This window comes from Ambystoma mexicanum, chromosome 4p (assembly GCF_040938575.1).
Source record: "Ambystoma mexicanum isolate Mex_15411 chromosome 4p, UKY_AmexF1_1, whole genome shotgun sequence".
Taxonomy (NCBI): domain Eukaryota; kingdom Metazoa; phylum Chordata; class Amphibia; order Caudata; family Ambystomatidae; genus Ambystoma; species Ambystoma mexicanum.
The window spans coordinates 592541430-592563986 of NC_090927.1; the positions used below are offsets into that span (position 1 = coordinate 592541430).

General features: G+C 43.5%; 1 protein-coding gene across 2 annotated transcripts in view; it reads left to right on the forward strand.

Moving 5' to 3' along the window:
• TINAG (tubulointerstitial nephritis antigen) overlaps window positions 1-22557 on the forward strand; it is a 1051371-nt gene that overhangs the window by 930972 nt on the left and 97842 nt on the right. For both annotated transcript variants that reach the window (XM_069606138.1, XM_069606139.1), the window contains exons 8-9: window positions 1571-1616; window positions 9899-10022. In XM_069606138.1, coding sequence (XP_069462239.1) covers window positions 1571-1616; window positions 9899-10022 — 170 coding nt within the window. The remainder of the gene's footprint in view (window positions 1-1570; window positions 1617-9898; window positions 10023-22557) is intronic.

Genomic DNA, 22557 nt, shown 5'->3' on the forward strand with positions numbered 1-22557 from the left:
TGCTTGTGGGCTTCTCGCTCACTGTTCTTAACATGACTTTGCAATAACGGTATAACATAAGTGGGCTTGATATTCTGGAACATCTACAAGGTAACCTTGAAAAGCAACTTCAGGACTGTGCAAGCCCCTCTGAATAGCAATACTACTGATAAAGGTCACGTCTGTCACTCATACCAAGGAACAAGTGTTGAGAGAAATAAGGTCATCCAGAAAGAGCAGGTCAGACCAGTGGTTTGAACCACAGTGGCTAATGCAGGGGCTTATCACATACTGCAGGTAAACAATAAATGCAATAATGAATTTGGGGAACAACAGGTAGGAATTGTTGTGTATGCATTTTACAGGTTTAAATGCACACTTTCTGGAGGAGAGGGCACATCACTGGAGATGACGAATGCAATATTGGTATGACTAGAGAGTGCATTCTTACCATTATTGTTTGAAACATAGGTCCTCTACACTTGACCATAACGTCCACGCGTGTATGCTTTACACTAGCACAAATACAATGATTACTACATATCGTTACAGGGTCATACTAATGCATGTAAAGCCATCAAACACATGGTATTTTCTGTGACCTGCTGAAACAGCACATTGGTTTTAAAGAAGTCTTGCAAATCACCTCCTGTATTACCAAATGTGCAAACCATCTTGTTGACTGTATTGAAATATTGGGTGATCTCTCAAGTGCATGCAAATTACCTGTACGCCTGTCTGTAATAATGACCAGTGCACACATAGAAATCCGGGGGATGCACACTGATTGTCTGCCACTGGATCAGCAAGCCTTTGACCAGTCTCCTGAAATGTCATCTACAAATCTGTGCAGGTTTGGTCCTTAAAGTTTGGTTGACCTATACCAAAACCCTGGATCCATTGGACTCTCAAATTATTTGGCAGACCCCCACCAAATTTCATTTTTATGAGTCTATTACGCTGTGTGGGAAGATGCAACACCCCTCACAGGATACTCTATAATGTTTTAATCATACAAAACCAGCCAACACCAGTGACTTGATTCAGATTCTAGTAACTAGCAGGATTGTAAGGTTAAACTCAAGAAGGAATACCGCCCATGATGGTTAATACAATGGTAAGCCTAAATGCGGACGGGGACATTTTTTATGTTTAAAAAGGTTGCAATGTCCTGCTGCCTTGTAGGGGTTTTTGGCCTCAAACCACAGATCATATTGTGTTTTTTTCTTTAAATAAAACCACATATCAACTTCCCCTAACTTTCTCTGAACTGTGAATCACCCCCAAGTCTAGGTGATTCAGGGTTCAGACAAATAAATGTGACCATGCTTGCGGGTCAGTTAACAGAGATTCAGTGCAGTCTCAGGGTGACTTTTGGCAGAGATCCTGGAGTGTCCCAGGGATACCGCATGGGGTAGGGTTGAGTCAGAGATTACACATTGCACCACCTACACAACCAAATACAATGTCATTCTTAGAATTTAAGTTTTGTCTGATTGAGGCCATGGATTGCTGAATCAGTCAGAAGAATGCATACTGTATCATTTGAAATATTTTCATGTAACCCTCAAATGTTTTTCACTTTTTCAAGGAATCTGAAATTATGAAGGAAATAATGGAAAATGGACCAGTGCAAGGTTAGTACCTTTTTTACAATAATGTCCGGTCTAAGTGTGGTTTACATGCATTTCTAGATTGAAGCTTTGATAGTGCACTGCTCTACAGGAAGGTCTGATTAGGCAGAAGTTGCAGTCAAAACATGTTGACCTTAGACCACACTGCGGCTGACACGTCCTTCTCAAGCTGTGATCATGATACATTTAATGATTTCTTTACCTCACATGCAAACCCCATGAGCTTGGATTCCAAATTGGAATCCATTGCCATCACCCTCGAATCAGTATTTGGCCTCTGCTCTACCTTAATGAAGGAGCATAGAGACCATAATTTGGTAGTGGCGAAAATTGCTGATATCATTTTGGAAAATAGCTTTACTAATAACATCATAGATCCAACTATCATTTCCATACAGATAGGCGAGACCGATAGTGATGCACAGAATGAGGATTTACCAGAGGAGTGTGGAATCTCTTCTCCTATCATGATTAGCAATACCTTTCAGTAAATAAGTCTGAGGCCTCAGCTACTGGCACAAGACAGCCTGCAGAAAGAGAAATAACCAAAAAAGGCCCAGAAAAATCCCCCCAAATAACACAAACTCTAAAGGTATTAAAAATAAATTAACCAAAAATAATGGGGGTGGCTTTGCATGGACAACTAGTGAAGATCTTATATGCACAAGTACAGGACCGAAATACGTTCTGCAAGTGCTACCTACTAGGCCAACTAAGTCCTCTGACAAACGTGTGTATGCCCAGCAGTTGAGGACCTGTAGATCAATGGCTTGGAAAGAACCCAAATGGACCACCACTGAGACAGGGTAGTGAAGCAGCTAGCAATTACCTCTTAAATGATACTAGATCTAAAAGGTCATCCCTGGCAGTTAACAATGGTAACTTTTGGACTAATGGGGAATGGGAACCATTGTGAAGGAAAACAGCATTATGGAAAGGCCTGATCATATAAGTATGTAGTCCCCGCGAGCTCCTGACACAATACCCGGGTGCCATCTTGCCAATTTTTAAATTGGGCAGTGACCAAAGATCAAATTGGTGTAGGGTGTTGGGTGTTGGACCTACTACATTCAGTATCACAATTGAGGAGTATTAGCTCATCAGATATAACATCTATTGAATACCTGACCTTTATAAGCAAGATAATTGGGTCATCATAGAGTTTGTTTCCCCTATAATTACCAAACTGGTGGTTCTGTCAGTGGCACCTTTGTTAAAACAGGGCTTTGACATCATTATATGCAAAAAAAGCATCCATGAATGAAGCAACTACGAAACGAAAACCTCTGAGCTGGCTATACCTAGCTATCCCAGGTACATTACTGAAAAACATTGTCTTTTATATGTTTGTAATGACACTGGTCAAACAATTGTTATGATCATAAACCCAAAGATTCGGCATATGGAAATTGGGCAGTTCCAAGATGAATGATATTCAGAAAACGTTAATGTGTAACCCTGCCTGACCCCTGTGTAGTCGCATTTTCATAGATTTCTGTAACGTTATCCATCGGTTTACTAGATCCATCCATGCTGGATGCCCATCAGGAGCATGATGTATTGGTTTAAAGTCCAACTTCTCTGTTTGTGAATACAAGAAGTGTGGCACTTCATCGTTTGACCTCTGTGCTTATATTATAGGCCTGGTAAACATGGGAACGATATTAGCCACCAATATATATGATCATCCAGGAGTGTTAAATACAGATACCATCATGAGATTTGTTGAAAGAACGATATACTGTTGGACTGACACATTCCTTAAAGCGGGTATCAGAGTAGGTGACTTTAACTCCTATTGCCTTATAGCAGCTAAAGAAATGGAAGGAAGGCACACTGAAGATGATTGTTGGGAGAAAACTCACCAGGTTGTGAAAAATAAGAAATCTCAATGGGGTACTTTTTCAATAAAAAAACAGGAATACATGGTTGGAGTGTGTAGGTGGTTTGATCCTAAATTGCTTGAACCTACATTTCCCTGAAGTTGGTGACAATTGGGATACTTTGTGAAGTGGGAAAGCATTCTTTGGGGTTGATTACATATTTATTGGCACTAATTCAAGGAAATATGTATATGCATTAACACAGGTTCAAACTAATCTTACTGATCATAAGCTCCTGATATGGAGTATAATTGATAGAAGCAGATCTGAATACATTAGGATTAAACGAACCTCCAGGTTTCCCTGGGGGGGGGGGGGGGAATAGGATCAGGTAGACTGATTGATGTATAGATAGATTTAACCATCTCCTTGGCACTTCCCCTCTTGATGCCTCAGACTTAAATTGCATGGGAAATAAAGACTTTTTGGAAACTATAAATATTCTCCTATAATGAGCTGCGAAAAACATGGTCACAAATAATGGGAGGCCCCATAATGAAATCTATGACTGGGTCATTCAGGAAAGGAAGAAAAACTATAGAGCAGAGGTACGTAATGTAAAAATATGGACACCTTATCCTGGTTAGAAAAAAGCAGGAACATCCAAAAAATTAGAACAAAGGATACAAATTTGACTTCACTCATACAGGCACGATGTAGGGAATGCGAACTGGAGGATGGTGTTGAACATTCTCAGAGATAACAATAAGAAGTTTTTGTACCTCTACTGACAGCACCTATCTGATAACAAACCAAGAGAGGCCACCCCTACTGATGTAATGACGCGGGAGAAATACATCAGTGAGATCTTTTATGGTGAGGCTCTGTATATCCCTATGAGTGATGGATTAAGAAGGGGGCACGGAAGTACATTTTGTTTGTCCTGGAAGATACCATTAAAATCATCACCAAAATATAATCATCTTGAGTGCCTGGGCCCAATGTGATATCTAATGCAGTTATTTAATGCAGTTATTAAAAGCAATGCAGTATGTTGGGACCAAATTCTACTTATACTATTTACAGCAATCTGGGATGAGGGATATATTTGTGACAACTAGTTCAAATCAATACTTGTCCCTGTCTTTAACAGAGGGGATAGATCAGAACCAGCAAATTACTGTATGCTTTCCATGATCGACTCCTCTTCAAAGATCCTTTCAAATCTTTTGCTATGCAAGATCATTTGTTGGCTCACGGAGAAAACATTATTATCCTGCAAGCAAACAGGATTCAGACCCGGTATTAGCACCCTTGATAATATGCTAACACTACAGTATATTATTTCAGATGCTAGGATTAATGTGAAGAAAACACTATATTTGTGCTCTGTAGACTAATCTGACGCATTTGATAATGTAGACTGGGCAAGACTCTGGAGTAAACTACAGAACTGTGCTATGTGTCATAATTTACAACACTTTATAAAAGCCATGCATACCAAAACTATGAAAGTAGTATGCATGAATTCTGGGGGTTTGATGATGCGACCCATCAAGACAAACAGAGGGCTAAAGCAGGACTGTGTCCTGGGCCCGGTATTATTTAATCTCTACCTGGTCAACATGGACGCAGCCCTAAAGGATGTTCATAGCTTCCTCACTAAGATTGGGAAGGTTGATAAATGTTCGCTAACATATGCTGACAACATGATCATCTTTTACCAAAATTCCATTAAATTGCAGCATTCACTAGGTGCTCTATTTGCTTATGCCACCAAGAATAACATGACCATCAACCTAAAGTAAACCAAGGTGATGATCATTGGGCACCAGTGCGGAGCACGCCTACATTTTGTTGGAAAATGAATGAAGTTCCCCTAGAGGTAGTTCTTTCTTATCCCTATCACGGGATGCCTATCTACACAAATCCAACCATTTTATCCTATGAGAAACAATTGTCTTGGAAGGTTACAAGTAAATGAAATGTTATTAGAACATTTCTAGCAAGGCGGTATGGCTTTTCTGTAGAAGGTTTTCTGCAAATCTACCAGATGAGCATAATCCCAGTATATTGTATGGTCTTGAAGTACTACTGGAGAAATACACACAGTAGCTGAGAAAACTAGAGGGAAAGCTATGGAGATAGATTCTAAAACGTCTGCGCTCTGTCCCCATTAAAGCCATTAGATGCGAGCTGGGTTTCACATCCCTTGAAACATTATTGAAAATACAGAAATGCAAATTATATGTTAAATTGAAGAACATGGAAACATCTGATGATGCATTAATGAGTCTGAATGCAATTGATTCCTCTCGCAGATCCTAAGTTTGATACCTCCATTTTATCAGCAAGAATTGATGACAAACCTTTTTATAAAACTAAAAAACCAAAGCAAGGGACTGGGACAGATAATGGAATCTGGAACAGACAGCTATGAAAAAGAGCTATAAGCATTATGTCACCCAGGGATTTGTCACCTTATGACATTTTTTATTGGTAACATCAAAAGTTTTATAACATATTTATGGTTTAGCATCTTACCATGTAGAGAGTACAAAGGTGCCTAGGTCGGCCAATGAGACTGAAACCTCTTGACATCTACTGATGGGGTCCAATACTATCTGAAAGCTTATGCAAATCTGGTTAGCAATATTACATCTATCTCGCATGATCAATTTTAGGCTGCAATATTCTCTGTAGCTCTACCACCAGGCTCTACCACCAGGCTGATATCACCGTCGCTAACCCATCCACCATCACTGCTTCCCCCTCTGGAATGGGTACATGCATTTGGAGATCAAGGTCACTACTTGCCACTAAGCTCTCCTCAGATACCCTTGCTTTCTCGAAAGCTGGCAGACTTTGAAACATTTTGGTTTTACTTACCTTAATGCCATGGAGGCCCCTTTCGTGAAACAGATCATGAAGTGGTCCGGCTTTGAAAGCCTTCTCGGCATCCATGTTCAGCTTCATACCGCAAGCGTGTCCTGATAGTGCTTCTAACATTGCCTGCACATTTCTTTTGCTTTGGTCCACTAAAGTGTACCCACAGTCCAAGCTGGATCCCAACCACTTGCCAGCAGTTTGTCCAAATGACTACTGCTTTTCAGCAGTATCAGGAAGAGCAGTGGTTTCCAAACTCAGCCCCACACTAGCACTAAGCCAGTAGTTATCTTAATCTTAAAGTTGAAACAGGCAGAACATGAATGGCGTACGTAATTCGTAGCTTTAAAGTTTAATAGGCAAAGGGCAGGCCATACTCATCAAGACGGGTGTGGATCAACAAAGAAGCAGCATCCAAATTAAAAATAGTTTTGTGGTGCCAACATTAAAGAAAGGTCCAATCCGGATGCTATAAAGAAATAGGAGATTTAATTAAACTAAGAATGTAAACACACCATTAATAATACCAACAACCAACCCCTGTAAAGTAATACACACAACATCCATATAATATTTTGGATTAAAGAAATACTCTGTGCCTAATTCATGGAACATTTGCCACGCTGCAAAGTGATTTTATACTGCCAGCAAACACGTGGAACTGGGCCTAATTCACGGAGCGGTGCAAGGTGTATGTTTGCAGAGCAAAGTGACTTTGCACTCCAACAGTTCTCTTTGCACCGCGCTAAATAGGCCTAATTCACACAAAAAAGCACTACGTTAGTGCTTTTTTAAAATTAGGCCCATTTAGCGTTGTGCAAAGAGTACTTTTGAGGTGCAAAGTCACTACACTCTGCAAAAATACGCTTTGCACCCCTCATGTGAATTAGGTCCGATTCACTGTGTTTGTTGGCAGTGCAAAGTCACTTTGTACCAGGCTAAACTTTTCACAAAGTAGGAGTATGAAGGCAGGGGTATGCAGGCTTTTTTTTCAGCAATGTTCAAGTTCAAGAATGTCTTTAAAAAGGTAAACAGTGGGGTCCTAAATACCAATTGTGCCCTTTAAACCAAGCGAGAATAACAGAAGCACTTTGCATAGCTTTAAATATTATTTTTGGGGCTCAACGGCATTGAACAAGGATTCTGGGTGCCTTCTGCAGGGTTGAGTCATTTACCATACAGTCAAGTCAATTTGTTTTGAGGCAAACATGGGTATACTTTAACAAACGGCAATCCTTTCAAGGAACAAAGAAAGCTTGGAAACCGGTGATGTGGAGATCCTTTTGGCTCGATAGCTGAAAAATGACTCAATGCCCCAACCAACTGCAGCAGTGAGCCAGCCAATGATGACATGTGGTTCTGCAGCAGAAAACAGAACAAGCAGGTGATTAACTTGCTGGCACAAAAAGCATGGAAGCATTTTGAGAGAATAGAATGTCAAAGGCAGCTATATTTTTGTTTTTTAGAGGTGCAAGAGTAGTCGAGTCAGCTTGAAAGCAGTTCAAGGTTCCCTTTTTGATTCTGCATTGCAGAAGAACCCTCTCCAGGGTCACAGAGGAAGATGTAAGTTCTTCTTATGCACCTCCAAATCAGGGAGTTTTGCCAGAACTATTGCAGTTAAGCCACTTCCAGTAAGCAGAGCCCGGGACATCAGTGTCTAGGCAGCTGTGAGTCTTTGACCAACAGTAGGTCATTCTAAATGTTTCCCTGTAGTGGATGGGGCAAGGTCCTGATCATTCCATGGAAGGTTTTATCTCCGCCTCATTTGGATTCGGACAGATTGTACCCCAATATAGTTTCAGAGAAATGTTTGTTCTTCTTGAGTCAACAGATGATTCAACTAAGAGCAATGTGGCATTTTGCCACAGATGATTTGAAGCCTACTCTCAGCTGTCAAGGCAATATCAGCTGTTGTAACAATACATTTAGCCTTCTGATGTCAGTTTTCAGAGAGCCATGTTTACAGGATGTTGGGAGGGGAACAGGGAGGAAATGTAACATAGCTTTTTCAAAGATGGTGGAAACCTTCCTCTGAGTCTATCTGCTCTCCTGTGGTACTCTGCAGTCACCCTCCTCTATGTGCCTAAACTTATAAAGACTCTAGTTCTCTCACTTGTGTGATTTCTCCATGGTTCCGGCAGAGCTTCTCTTTGAAGCACTGGTTCCCACTCTACCTGCAGACATGGATGCAACAGTAGTAGATCACAGGAAACAATCCAATAATAAAATTACATCAGATTATTTGCCAACATGCAGCAGTATTTCCCCATAGACCACTATTTCAGATCAGATATAGTTTGCATTTACTTGTAACCAAACTGCCATCAGGGCTTATACACAGTTATTTGTAATTTAGGTCAAGGTGGCTCACTGTTAAAGGCAATCCTTGGCTGATGGACTCATTTAGATTCCGGCAGTCTGTTTGGTCAGCAACGCACCACACAATACAGAGCAACTCTAATAGCCAGACAGCTATCACATGCTAAAACTCTTAGTAGGTCTTATTATGACAGAAGCAACCTGCCGTGAGATTATTGTGCATCTTACAGAAAGTGACTGCCCAATGAAGATTTCAAGAAAATAAAATGGCATACAATAAGTGAACATGTATCTCCTATCATTCCTGTTACTATTAGAATGTCTGATACCACATTCGTGATTACATAACTTTTAAGGAGGGGGTTTATAAACGAGTCCTGGTTGCATAGTTGAGGATGGATAAGGAAAGCTAAGTGTACTTTTAACCCCTTAAAAATGTATCACTATAAACAGCAATGATATGAACTGATTAAGGAAGCATGTGGTCACTGAAAACATAAGTGCTTGGATGAAGTGGGTAGGACTACACATTTATTGGTTTTGCAATTCTTCCGTGTAATGCAATTGGTGTACCTCGACCATTGAAACATCCCTGTTGTTACCACCGTTTACTGTTCGGGAACTGAACGTGACTAAGTGAAAGTTTTTGGAACGGGTTGTCTGATTATGTGTGATTCAATACTTTGAATTGGCCGAAGGATTCACATTGTTTCTGCTCACAGAGGAATGTAGATGACTAGGCATTGTGGTAGTGATGACGCATGTCTTTTTGAAATGCTTAAGTGTGGAAGGAGGTTTCTGACAGTTGAAGTTTTGACATGGAGATCAAAAGTTGATGCTGGTGGACTTAATTCTCAGTTTAGTTCTCTGACAAGACCTGGGTTACCCCTGAACCCAGGTGATCATTGTGACAGAATGACATCTGTCTAGTTAGCAAAAGTACAGTGCACATGTTTTGTCTTGACTGGGCCCTACTGACAGACCAGCAGCTGCCATGTGTTCGGCAACATGCCAGCCACGATATGCTGATGTGCATAAAATGACAGATGTTTAAGGGAATCTGGGCATGTAATATTCACAGAAAGGACTGCAAAAACGCTTTCTTACAACATAATGTATCAGGCAAATATCTGAATTTTATTTTAAGTCTTTTAATATATATTTTGGGCTAGGAAAAACATACTCACATAATCAAATAAAAAATGAACCTCTCCTGGTACAAACGATCCAACGCCATTTCACTGCATTTCTTTTCAGCTCTAATGCAGGTGCATGAAGATTTCTTTCTTTACAAGACGGGGATCTATCAACACACGGATGCCACTATCGACTATCCAGGACAATTCCGAATACGCGGAACACATTCAGTCAAAATAACTGGGTAAGCAAAGCCACGTATCAATGATTCTGTGCGGGGTTCTTGGAGGACAGTATGGTATACATGATTCTCTCGGTTAATCCGACATTTAAGATTATTAGAAAATAGTAATACGCTAGTTTGCTAGGCAATGCGCATTGAAGTGTGACCACAGAACCAATTAATATATGCATGCGGGAATGGTCCACTGATTCCATTACATTCATAGCATATATATAATACACATTACATGCATCATACATACATTACGCTATGCTGCATGATTTATTTTTTGGAGCCGAAGGATATAGCTTGTTGTGGCATGTTAAAAAGTAATTAGCACATCCATGTAGCTCATGAAATAAGGTGCTATCAAAAATGTCCCTCTAGCAAAGCCTCAAGAGGTGTAAACACACAAAGGTCTCCTAGCCACTCCCAAAAATCGACCCCCCTCCACATTATCAGGTTGTAACTAAATAATACTCCCAACAGGAATTCATAACGTGCAAATGTGCTCATCGTTTTTTTTTTGGGGGGGGGGTCCTCCCACAACTATTTTTTGCTATTGCCCACCCGCCCAAAACCTTATCTGCCCTTTCCCACCCCCCATCCGCTAAAAAATTCAATAAGCGAATTCGATGGAATTTGCACGTTAAAAAGCCTGGGGTGAACAGGCAGGCGATGAAAGGATGTCGTACTGGGAGAAGAGGGAAGTGTCGCCCTTGCCACCACTGTAGCTACTGCCAAACAGCGAGTCAAGGACTGAAATGATGCGAAGAAAGGTAAGACCCCTGTCCCCCGCCCAGCCATCTACCACCTGTTGTGCCTGTCCTTAAATTCCACGCAGTTGTTGCTGGAGTTGTAGAGAGTGAAATGCTGGATGGACAGCCTGGCTGATGTAAGCGGTATTATTTAAACCATTGTTGTATCGACAATTGCAATGTGCTTTTACCTGGGAAAATGTAGAAATTGGGTTATGAATGTGTGTTTTACTGAGGAAAGTTAGATGGTATTGTGTGCTGTGGAAATGTGGGTAAAATTGCTGCCTGAGGATCCGCCGGGGCAGGAAGGGACCAGCCCACTCTAGCAGAAGCATGAAGCCCCCAGAAGGACTCCCCAATTATATAACTGAAAGGCAGCCATGGACTTCCTCTTAATTCTGGTTGCAGTGTTGCATCCTCTTGCCACCCGCAAGGTACCATTTCAGAAGCTTTCCATTGCCCTGCTAGGGACGAGGAGTGAGTCTGAGGCTACTGTAATCTCATTCTAGGAGATTGTACATGACTGCCATGCACATCTGCACAAGCTCACTTGAAATACATTGCAGGTGTACTGGCATGTCATGGCTAAAATGCTCTTCCTCTTTGAAATGTATTGGCCAATTAATTTTGTATGGCACATGTTGAAGCCCTTGGCTAGGAAGGGGGTAGGGGAGGGGCTTAATGTTATAATTGAAACTAGGTGCTGTTGTATGATTGTTACCCGTTCCGCTACATTACGAGGTCCCCTCGCGGGACACGTTAAGCACGCCTGGGAAAACCAGGCGTGCTTACCGGGTCCCGCGAGGGGAAGAGGGAGCAAACAACGGGCCATCTCGTTATGGCCCGTTGTTTGCTCCCTCTCCCATTCCCATTCAGCCCTATGGGGGCTGAAATGGGAATGGGGAAGGTCACTGTCTGGGTCCTTGAGGGAGGAATTACCGGGCCATCCGAACTCGGAATGGCCCGGTAAGTCCTCATCGTCCTCATTGCGAGTTCGGCCGGTAGCCATGCCGCTATTGTTCGGGTCCTCGGAATGAGGACTTACCGGGCCATTCCGAGTTCGGATAGTTGTCGAAACAGATTTAACTTCTTATTAAAATACTACTCGAGGTGAATGGGGGCATGTCTATGAAATTTGGTAGAAAGTTTGCCACAACTGTGATTTCCTAAGATTTCAGTCTTAAATAGTATTACAACATAGGACTGCTGGGCCATTTTCCTTCGAAACATCATGTTTAAGAGAGAGGAAACGTGCTTTTAGGTATGAGTTACACTGAACGTTTGGAATATATTTATATATGTATTTATTGGTAATTTGTAAGGCGCTTTATACAACAGAATTGTGTTTCAAACTGCCACAAGGCTAGATGGGTAGGGAACAGGGGAAATAATAACAGTGGCAAGAAACAAACAAAACAATAATATATAGTTACAGTCGTGGTCCTACTACGCCTTGTGGCATTCACCCGTGCAAGTGGTGGAAAGGGCAGGGGAGGAGGATGGGGTTGGGGCAGAGGAGAGGACAAGTGCTGAGGAGGGCCCAAGAGGGAAGTGCTAAGGGGAACCAGGAGGAGCACCTCAGGCTAAGTGCTGGTGCAGGCAGCTCTCAAGAGTGGTATGTAGAGCCACCAGGCAGGGGCCCGCAGGGCAATGCAGTGTGTGGGGGGGTGCTGTTTTTGACCAAGAGGAAGGGCCTGAGAGCCTGTGGGTTTCATGAGGATCAGGCCATCGGTCGAGGCAGCAGTGGGGTGATTAGCATGGAACAGGGAAAGAGGTAAAGAAGAGTTTTGAGGTGAGCAGTTTCCAGAGCTTAAGGAGGTCCGGCTCAAGTCTGAGAGGGGCAGGGAGGCTGTTCCAAAGGGAGGCACCAGCTGCAGAGAGTGATCTGCCCCCACTCTCTGCCTAGAGAAACATTTGACAGCCAGAAAGTTGAAATTAGAGAAGCATAGGGCTCTAGCAGGGGAGTATTTAGGGAGGAAAAGTTGAAGATAGCATGGTCCCAAGCCCCAGAAGGCCTTGTGGATGATGCAGACAGTCTTGCAGTCCCGTGGAGCCAGTGGAGAGCTTTTAGGGTTGAAGAGATATGGTCCCTGGCCTTGAGGCCAACAATAAGACTTGCAGCCTTATTCTGGATTAGTTGCAGGGGGTGAAGAGAGGAGAGAGGGAGATTGAAAAAGAGGCTATTGCAGTATTCAATCCTGGAAAGGACCAGAGCTCTGGAGACATTGAGTTTCTGGGGGAAGGTGAGAAAAGGAAGAATGCCTCTGACGAGGTGGAGCTGGATGTGGGGCATGTTGGTAAGGTCCATGATGTGAGTGGTAAACGAGTGAGCAGTGTCATTGATGACACCAAGTTTTTTGGTCCCACAGGATTGTGGGGGTAGAGATCCCAAAGAGGCTGTGCAAAGGGTAGGAGGAAAAGAGCGCACAGTGTTCCCATGAGGAGGATCTCCATCTTACTGGCACTGAGACAGAGATCATTAGCTGAGCACCATGCCTGAATGGCGGACAGACAGTTGGGGATTAGAGAGGAGGAAGAGGGGGAAATAGAAGGAAGTTTGAAGGAAAGCTGTATGTCATCAGCATACCACTGGAAATGAGCATCGAAGGGGGAGATCTGATGAGCAAGAGGGGCAAGATAGATATTGAAGAGCCAGGGCGATAGGAGAGGGATAGCACACATAGAGAGGGTGGTGGAGGAGGAGAAAGGGCCCTATTGCAGCTGGGAATGGCGGTTAATGAGGAAAGAGGTCAGCCAGTCCATTGCCCGGCCAGTTAACCCGAGGGTGTCACAGAGTCGCTTTATGAGGATGGAATGTTTGACCATGTCAAAGGCAGAGGAGTGATCAAGGAGAATGAGAACAGTAGGAGAGTTGGAGTCGGGATTTGTGAGCTATTGAAGAGCCAGGTCGATAGGATAGAGCCCTCAGGGACACCAGATGTGGAAATGGTGGTGGAGGGGGAGAAAGGGCCCAATTGCTGCTGGGAAGGGTAGTTGAATGATGATCAAGGTGTGGGTTGTTAGAGAGTTGATAAACTAAGGAATTTGTGCAGTAGGTGCTCTAACATTTTACATTAACGTTTAGAATTGGGGGGGTTGAGTAGAGGAAGGTTAGATTTATTAGGTCACACAAATGCTAGTATTCTGCAGGTGCATAAACATAGCTGGGTTTCGAAAACCTAAGTAAAATTAAATGAGAACAGCAGTGCCTCATGAGACTGACCTTGAAAGAAACCAATCAATGTTTGTGCAAGTTAGAACAGGAGGGAAGAAAAGGCAAGGGATTTAAGAGTAACATTATTCAGTGAGCAGCATGGGGTAGTGCCAACTGAAATCCTGTTCAAAGGTCGCAGTTGTGCGAGGTAAGGGCTGGGAAAATTACACAAGCCATCACGTGATGTGGTGAAGGTGAAATCATATGAAAAAGGTGGGGAAATTTAAAGAACATGTATAGAGGGGCATAGAGAAATGAAGGGAGTTGAAATAGAGGAAGAAATGGGTGGTTAAGGACTGGATTTGGTGGTTAGAGTTGAAGCTGGCTGGCACCTGCAGTGGGATTTGGAATTTCCTGAATGCTGTGAATGGGGCGAATTCGAGGTCTGGCTCAGGGGCGGAAGGCAGACAAGGATGAGCTGAGTCCTATCTAGTTGCAGGAAAGGAGATTGCATGCCATGAGAGTGGGGGCAGAAAAGGCCAAAGGGCGAGACGGCCCATCTCAGAGGGAGAAGACATCAGTTGGATGATGAGTATAAAAGAAAAATAAATAAAATCCCATCTGCAGAACAATTTGCAAGGTGTCAGGTTTGACTCAAAGCAACACTTCATTAACCTTTACCCTACCAAAAGGTTAATGACGCAAACTGGATTTAAAATTTCGAGTGGGTGCATTTGCCTTTTTGCAGGGGGTTAATGTATATCAATCCATCCAATGATAAATGAGCAAGGGTCACAGAAAGTTGAAAAACAAAGGTTCATATATATAATTGTAGTAACCAATTTATACTTTATTCTAACAAATTGTATGTGTTTTAAATGCCATGCCAAACTAAATATTGCTTTACATGTGAGTCAGTGTTTGTGCGCAACAAGTTTATGCAACCAAATTGATTGAATCAAGCTAATGAGTTTGAGTATATGAAGTGCATAATTGCGCAATGGTGTGGCAGTCTTTATTGTTTGTCTAGAAGTGAATGAATGAAGATAACAAAACATTGCAGTACTGATGGTGCATAGCTGAAGGTCCAGAATAAAACAATAGATTGACAACACAGAAGAGATACGCTTCTTCCTCCGGCATGGTTGAGTGATACTGATAAAAGTGAATTGCCATCTGGGGGATTGTCATATGATTAGCTTAGATTTTCTTTTACAAATCAGCTAATTCATGTACATCAATTGAACCCCATCTTCTGTGTGAATTAAAAACATTTCCTTTTAAAGAAAAATCTCGAAGAGAAAGAAACAGGACATTTTTTCATGACAAAGTGTGCTAGTTAAAACAGTTAAGAAGTGGAACCGTTTCAGAATGACTACTGGGTGATGTTTATAATCATGTGCTGTTGCATTTATCCTCTTGCCCCCCCCCCAATGATTTCTATTGTATGATTGCACATTATTCCACTGTCTCCTCTCTCTAGGTCTTCCCCCTAATTGTGATTATTGTTGTTACTGTACCTGTCCTCCTCTTGTGCTTTCCCCCTCTGTGTGCCCCTAGTGTGTGAATCCCCACCCTACCCCTACCTGCTTGGGCTGCCTCCTCCTTTGCTCTCCTTTTCGCTCACCTTGATGGTGCTCTCAGTCTCCCCTATCCTCTCTAACTGCTATGTTATCTCCTATTTTATCCCCCCAACTACGTTTGGGAGGAAGAAGCTCAAAAGGGACATCCTGGTCTCTAAACCTGGCCTCCAGATCACTGGTACCTACACTAGTGCTTCATCCAGACAGACCCTCATCAAAATCCTCTTTTTTGTTCCATCTCCAGGCCTATGGACCCCCCATATGGTCTCTGTTCTCTCTCCTATTTCCTCCGCTCTCATTAATGGTGGCACCCGGATGAAGGTCCTCCTGGCCTCCTTCCAAACCACCATTAATGTCTATCTGAATCGCACCATCCTGGTCCAGGCACTCAGGCCAATCTCCTCCTTTTCGATAGACACTTCCCACGTCTTATCAACTTCCTTCTTTCTCCTGCAACTTCCACCCACACCTCTTTGGCTCCTCTGCCACCTTTCTCTTCCACCACCAATCTGGCACCCTCCCCATCTTCTCTGGCTGCTTTTCCTCCTGCTTCCTCTACCACCTCTCTGGCACCCTCTTTGTCCACTCTGACTACTTTGCCACCTCCTTCTTCCACCTCTTTCTACTCTTGGGCATCTTTAACACATCCACAGGGTGTACCTCATGCCTGTACTCCTCCATGAAATTCTTTTAAATGTGGCAATCTGCTCAACGTTACGATTCTTAACTCTCGCTCTGCTGTCAAACACTCCTCTGATATCTGCCAACTCCTCGAAGAACTTGATTTGGATGTCCTTGGTCTCACCAAGACATGGTTCATGGCCAGCTCTGTCACAAGTTTTGATACTCTCCTCCCTGATGGTTACAAGATCCTCTCCGAACCCAGAACCAAATGTCCAGGAGGTGGGGTAGCCTTCATCTTCCCAGAGTAGATCCCTGTTTCTGTTATTCCTACGCATGCCTACTCCTCCTTTGGATGCCTGGTCTGCAGGCTTTCTATCTCTCCTGGCCTCTCTCATACTGTGTCCACCATCTACAGGCCATCTGGCCAGATTGCCCTCTTCCTCTCTTAGTGGGCCAACCTCTGCTCCTCTCTCCTTGCCTCTACCTCTCAACTTCCTCTCCTTGGACAACTCAACATCCACCTGGATGCTTCTAACCCCCCCCTAAGGGCTCTTTTCCAATCTCTGCGACTCTCTCTCTCTCTCTCTCTCTCTCTCTCTTTCTATTCTTCCCTCTGGCCCGACACACTCTGCCTGGCAAACGCTGGAGGTTCTCATCTCGTCTAACATCCCTTCTCTAACCCTCTCACCACTCCTCTCTCTTTGACTGACCACTTTCTTCTCTCCTCTCTCCTGTCGCTCTCTAGACCCCAGGTAAAGCTGACCCCAGCACCTTCTTGGTCATCGGGCCCATGAAGTGTGTGTCAGCGAAGGCTTTCACAACTACATTCTCTCCTCCTCCAACACGTTTGGCTGACTCAAACTCTGACACAGCCCTCTTCAACCTGCATCTTTCTATCTCTAACACTCTTGATGTCCTTGCCCCTGTCATGAGGATCTGTTTGAAGCCCACTTCCAAGTGTAACTCTTGGTATGATTCAACCTCACCACCCTTAAACGCAAGTGTAGGGGCGCTGAGAGGAAGTGGAGGGAATCAGGCTCATCCTCTGACAAACTGGCATGCGGCCTGCTACAAAGGCAATACAGACTCGCTGTCCAGTCCAAGAAGAGAGCTCACATCAAAACACATGTCTCTGCAGCCTCTAACATCACGGCCACATTTTTAAAAATCTGCAACTAGCTGGCAAATCCTGCTGCAGTTGCCACCTCTCCTGTTACCTCCCAGGCCTTCTGCATGGCACTAGCTTCTCACTTCATCACTAAAACTCAGGACATCCTGTCCTCTGTCTCCTCTTCCTCTTCCTCTACCTCTCCTAGCCCTTCTCCGGCCATCTCCCCTCCTCCTTGCTCCTTGCTCCTTCTTCCCTGTGCTTCCCTGCTCCCCCAGAACCATCAAGGACCACATCAACACCCTTGCTCCAGTCTTGGCTGATTTCTGCAATCACTCTTTTGCCACTGGAACCTTTCCCTCCCCCTTAAGCACTCCCTTGTACACCTGCTCCTTAAGAAGCCTTCTGCTGATCCTTCCTCCACGGCAAACTACCCGCTGAGCTCTATCACTCCTTTCCTGGGGAAACTGGAAAAGCTAGACATCTCGCAGCTCACTCTCCACACTGAATATGCTGGTTGTCTCAATGACCACCAGTCTGGGTTTAGAGCAGCCGGAAACACGGAAACTGCTCTCCTGGACACCCGTGTAGACTTGTTCTTTAATCTGTACTCTAACCTTCTTTTTGTCCTCATTCTCCTTGATCTATCCTCTGCCTTTGATACGGTCACCCACACCATCCTGATCAATCGTCTCTGTGACAACCTGGGCATCATGAGTCAAGCCCTAGCCTGGTTGACCTCCTTTCTCTCTGATTGACCCTCCTAGGTCCAACTTGGGTAATTTCTCTCCACCACCACTCTCTCTACATGTGGTGTTCCCCAGGTTCCAACCTTTCACCCTGGCTCTTCAACAATTATTTGGCATCTATGTCCCACCTCATATCTACCTTCTCTTCTAACTTTCAGTGTATGCAGATGACAGACAGCTCTCCTTCAGAATCACCTCAGCCTCCTCTGCTCTCTCACTCACTCCTGGCTGTCTATCCGTGATTCAGGAATGATGTGCCTGCAACATTCTCTGCCTTAAAGCCAGTAAGACTGATATGCTTCTCATTGGGATCCCTGCTCCTGCTTTCCCTCTTTCACTCTGTATGCCCACCCTGTGCTTTCTTCCTGCACCTTCCTGAAAGGCAAAGAGCCTTGGTGTCATCTTTGACTCCACCCTCTCCTTCTCTCCCACATCTCCGACGTTGCTAAGAAGTCCCACCACCAGCTGCACCTCCTCAGAGGTATTCTTCCTTTTCTCACTTCCCACAGAAGCTCAGTGTATCCAGAGCCCTGGTTCTCTCTAGGCTGGACTACTGCAACAGCCTCTTTCTAAATCTGCCTGCCTCTACTCTTCGCCCCTTTGCAGCTAATCCAGAACAGTACTGCAAGACTTGTCCTTGGCCTCAAGACCAGTGATCGTATCTCTCCAGCCCCGAAATCTCTCCACTGGCTCCCGGTAGCTACAAGGATCAAGTTCAATACCCTCTGCATTGTCCACAAGGCTTTCTGGGGTGAGGGACCACACTACGTCCAACTCTCTCTTCCTAAGTATCTTCCTTCTCGAGCCCTCCACTCATCCACCTCCAACTCTCTGAGGGTCACGCTCTTCTCCAGGCAGAGAGTGGGGGTAGATCATTGTCTTTGGCTGGGGCCTCCCTCTGGAACAGCCTCCCTGCCTACCTCAAACGTAAGCTGGACCACCTAAGGTTCTGTAAGCAACTCAAGACCTTCCTCTTTGCTTCTGCTTTCTCTCTCTCTCCCCTGCTGATTGTCCTGGTGACCTGGCCACTATTTGAACCTCACGGGCACCAGGCTCCTACATAGCCTCTTCCACTGCCTCCAGGCCTCCCACACACTTATAGACTGCATCTGCAACCGTATAGTCCCCAGCCTCCCTGCGCTTATTTGAGCCTCCACCCCGGCAGCACTTACCATACTTTTTGCCACTGCACTCTCCCTCCCAACCCCCAGCATTTCTCCTCTTCCTTCATTCCTCGCACTAGCATGATCTGAATGACACAAGGCCTAGTAAGATCATTTGTTGTCCTCCCTTTGTCTCCCCTTCCTTGTCTTGTCATGCCTATAAACACTTTATAAATTACTTATCATAGCATACCATGTTGTAATTTTATATTGACAATAACATTAAATTCTGTGCTGCGAGAAAAGCATCGCTATTTTATTATATTATTTCAAGTCCCTTTTATAAAAGGTCCAACTACTGACTCTAAACATACACATTATTCAATCAATCAATCAATCAATCAATGTTTATTTGCGAAATAAAACATTTCCATAAAAACAATAAGATAAATAGATTACCACGTTGGCAGGAGGCACTGGCCAATGAGGATGCTCGGAACGCGGGCTGTGTTATATGGTACAAGCCTGCTTTTCGAGCAGTTTGGGCAGCCAGTGCCCCCTTCACTTCCCCACCCCCCCTTAGCCTCTCACTTCCTAGAACCCATGTAGTTTCCTAAGCAGTTGCTTAAAGAGTTTTTTAAATTTAAAATAAAGAAACGTACCTTTGCTGCTCGACATTATCAACATTGAAAACAGACTTCATGAATGACAGCACTGTGCGACGTGGGCACCACAGAAAATGTATGTTTCTTTTTTCATAAAAAAACACCATTAACAGCCACATAGTCAACTACACAGGTGCTAATGGTGATATGCCCCCGCTCAGTCCCTTAACTTGGGCAGCGGGCCGTTACTGACATCGCCATCCTACCCCGCCTTGGGGCATATCGCCTCAACACAGTTCAATTCACATGACATAAAAATAGCATTAAAATGTGTCGATAAAAACAAATGCATCATACAGACCAGCAGAAAAGAAGAACAAACATCTCTCATATTATTCATCATTTTCAAGTATGGCAGCGAAGACATTATATTGGGTCTTCCAGGTGCCAATGGTTGATTACATCTATACAATACCATATGCCAAAAGGACAAAAAAGTCTAGGCCATTTTTGGAGAACCTGCCCATAGTAAAAACAGTAGTGCTGGACAGCATTGTGGTAGGACTGACTCTCTTAGTACCAATTTTAAAAAGATATTCCTAATGTTCGAAAAAGCTGGACATAATAGTTCAAAATTAAGTTGATCTTCTTCAACAGCTTTGCACATTGGACAAGATTTTTCTGTGGTATTACCAGACTATAGCAATTGATTAGCTCTCAAAGGAAGGCAATTACATCTAGCCCTGGAGATCATGTGGGCGAGTAGCCCAGAGGACGTGTTTTTGGTGTTAGTTCTGACTTTATAATTATAGGTTTGACATTAAATGGTTTTAGGTGTACACTAGCCTCTATCTTAAAGTGACAGGTGCATTAAAGTGACTATATACGTTTAATGAGTAGTTCTTTTATCAGATGTTTCGTGATAACGGCTTTCTCATTGGTCCAAAGGATGATCCAATGGAGTACTGGCTCTATTGCTAGATCGTCCTCAATAAATGTTATGTCAAGTTCTATGTGCAACCCATAATTTCAGGCCGACCACGGTAAACCGGGAATTCATTCTTAGAAAATCGTTCTCACCAACATGGAGATCAGTGGTCTTCCCATTACCCCACAGTGCCATCCTGAATTTTGCAGAATATATTTCTTTGCTAATATAAACGTTATTGATTAAGTCAATAATGTTAGTGTGAGAAATGCCCACAAAATGTGTTGGTCTGATGAAAATGTTGACAAAAATCATACCCCCAAATAGTCAAACTCAGACACAAGCGGGATTGTGCAATTATTGCTATGCATTTCCGGGACTCAATGTGCATGCAGGTCTCTATGGCATACCATTACCACTGATTTAATAAAGTTCACCTGTAAATCTAAGCTGTACATAATAAAGGTGTATTCTGAGATCAGCTATTCAAAAGAGCAGGGGGTCCGGCCAATTAGAACCATATCATCGAAGTATGCCAGAGTTGTTAGCACCACGTGCCCCACTTTGGGTGTATCAGCTCCCACTTGTGACAGGGCTGTGTGCAGACCATTGATATATAGGCTGAATAGTTATGGTGCAAGCATGCAGACCTGTCAAACATCCGTCTTAACAGAAAAATAGCCAATACAGTAGCCATTTGCTCTGTTCCTGACACACGCGATTGAGTTTCTGTGAAAAGCTTCCGACACAGTTAGGATTTCGACAGGGCTGTTCTTGGACATGAACATATGCCATTGGGCCTCATTATAAGTTTGCTGGTCCAGTAACAATGGTACTGGTAAGCTTGCTGGTACCGTTGTTTTCCGGACCGGCAAACTACGAGTTCTGCATGCAGGTGCCTAACCGCCCGCCAGGTCTGACCTTGAGGGCGTACCGGCACCTGCGAGTAGAGCATGTCGGATGCACCGGCAGCATTCTGAATGGTGCCAGTGCATCCGACCTCCCCATTCCCATTGAGCCCTATTGAGCCCTATGGGGCTCAATGGGAATGGGGAGCTTTTTTATACGGTGCCCACGAATGGGAAATTACCGGGTATGGCAGGGCCATAATGACCCGGTAATTGCCCATTCGCGGGTGCCAGAAAAAAGTTTGGCAGCAGCCTGCAGGTTTTACCGGCGAGGCTACCACCAAACTTTTAATGAGGTGCATAGTTTATGTCTACTGACCTTGTCAAAGGCCATGCTTGGGTCCATAAAGGCCAAACAAACTGGCTCTATTTAATAGTTGATCTTTAACCAATGTTTCTAGACATGTTACCTTGCTTTAATAAAAAATGGCCCAGTGTCGCTACTCTCAGAATTTCTTTGAATTGTTATTTGAATCTACAGTAACCAGGTCCTCCCAAAAATTATATTCAAGTTCTCTTTTACTCATACTTAAAAGCTGTTTATATCTGCTCTTTCCTCAACAATTTCTACTTTGGATGAGGAAGAATGTTTTAACAGAGAGCAGTTTCCTTATACCATCGGTCCGTTCACTGTTAAACCATCCTTTATGTGTCTTCTCCTGTTGCCTTATACCTATCATCTGGAATTATGAGATACATAACCTGAGAAAATTCGAAGACAGTACAAAATCACCAACATAAGGTCATCCAAAAACAGCTTTATATCGAACTACAAAGCACACACACAACAAAAATATTTGTCAAGGGTAGACGTACACTGCTTGCTACAATAAATTTTCTTATGCACCAAATTGCATGTCACATCTTCCAATGTCAGTGAGAAAAAATCTTTATTTGGAAATTTATTTTTTGATACACATATGCATAACATAACATGTCATAATGCTTCATCACTCTCTTAAAAAAACTAAAGTAAAATATGGAAAACCCTACTGTCCAAACAACACTTATAAACTTGACTAAATGAGACACCTAT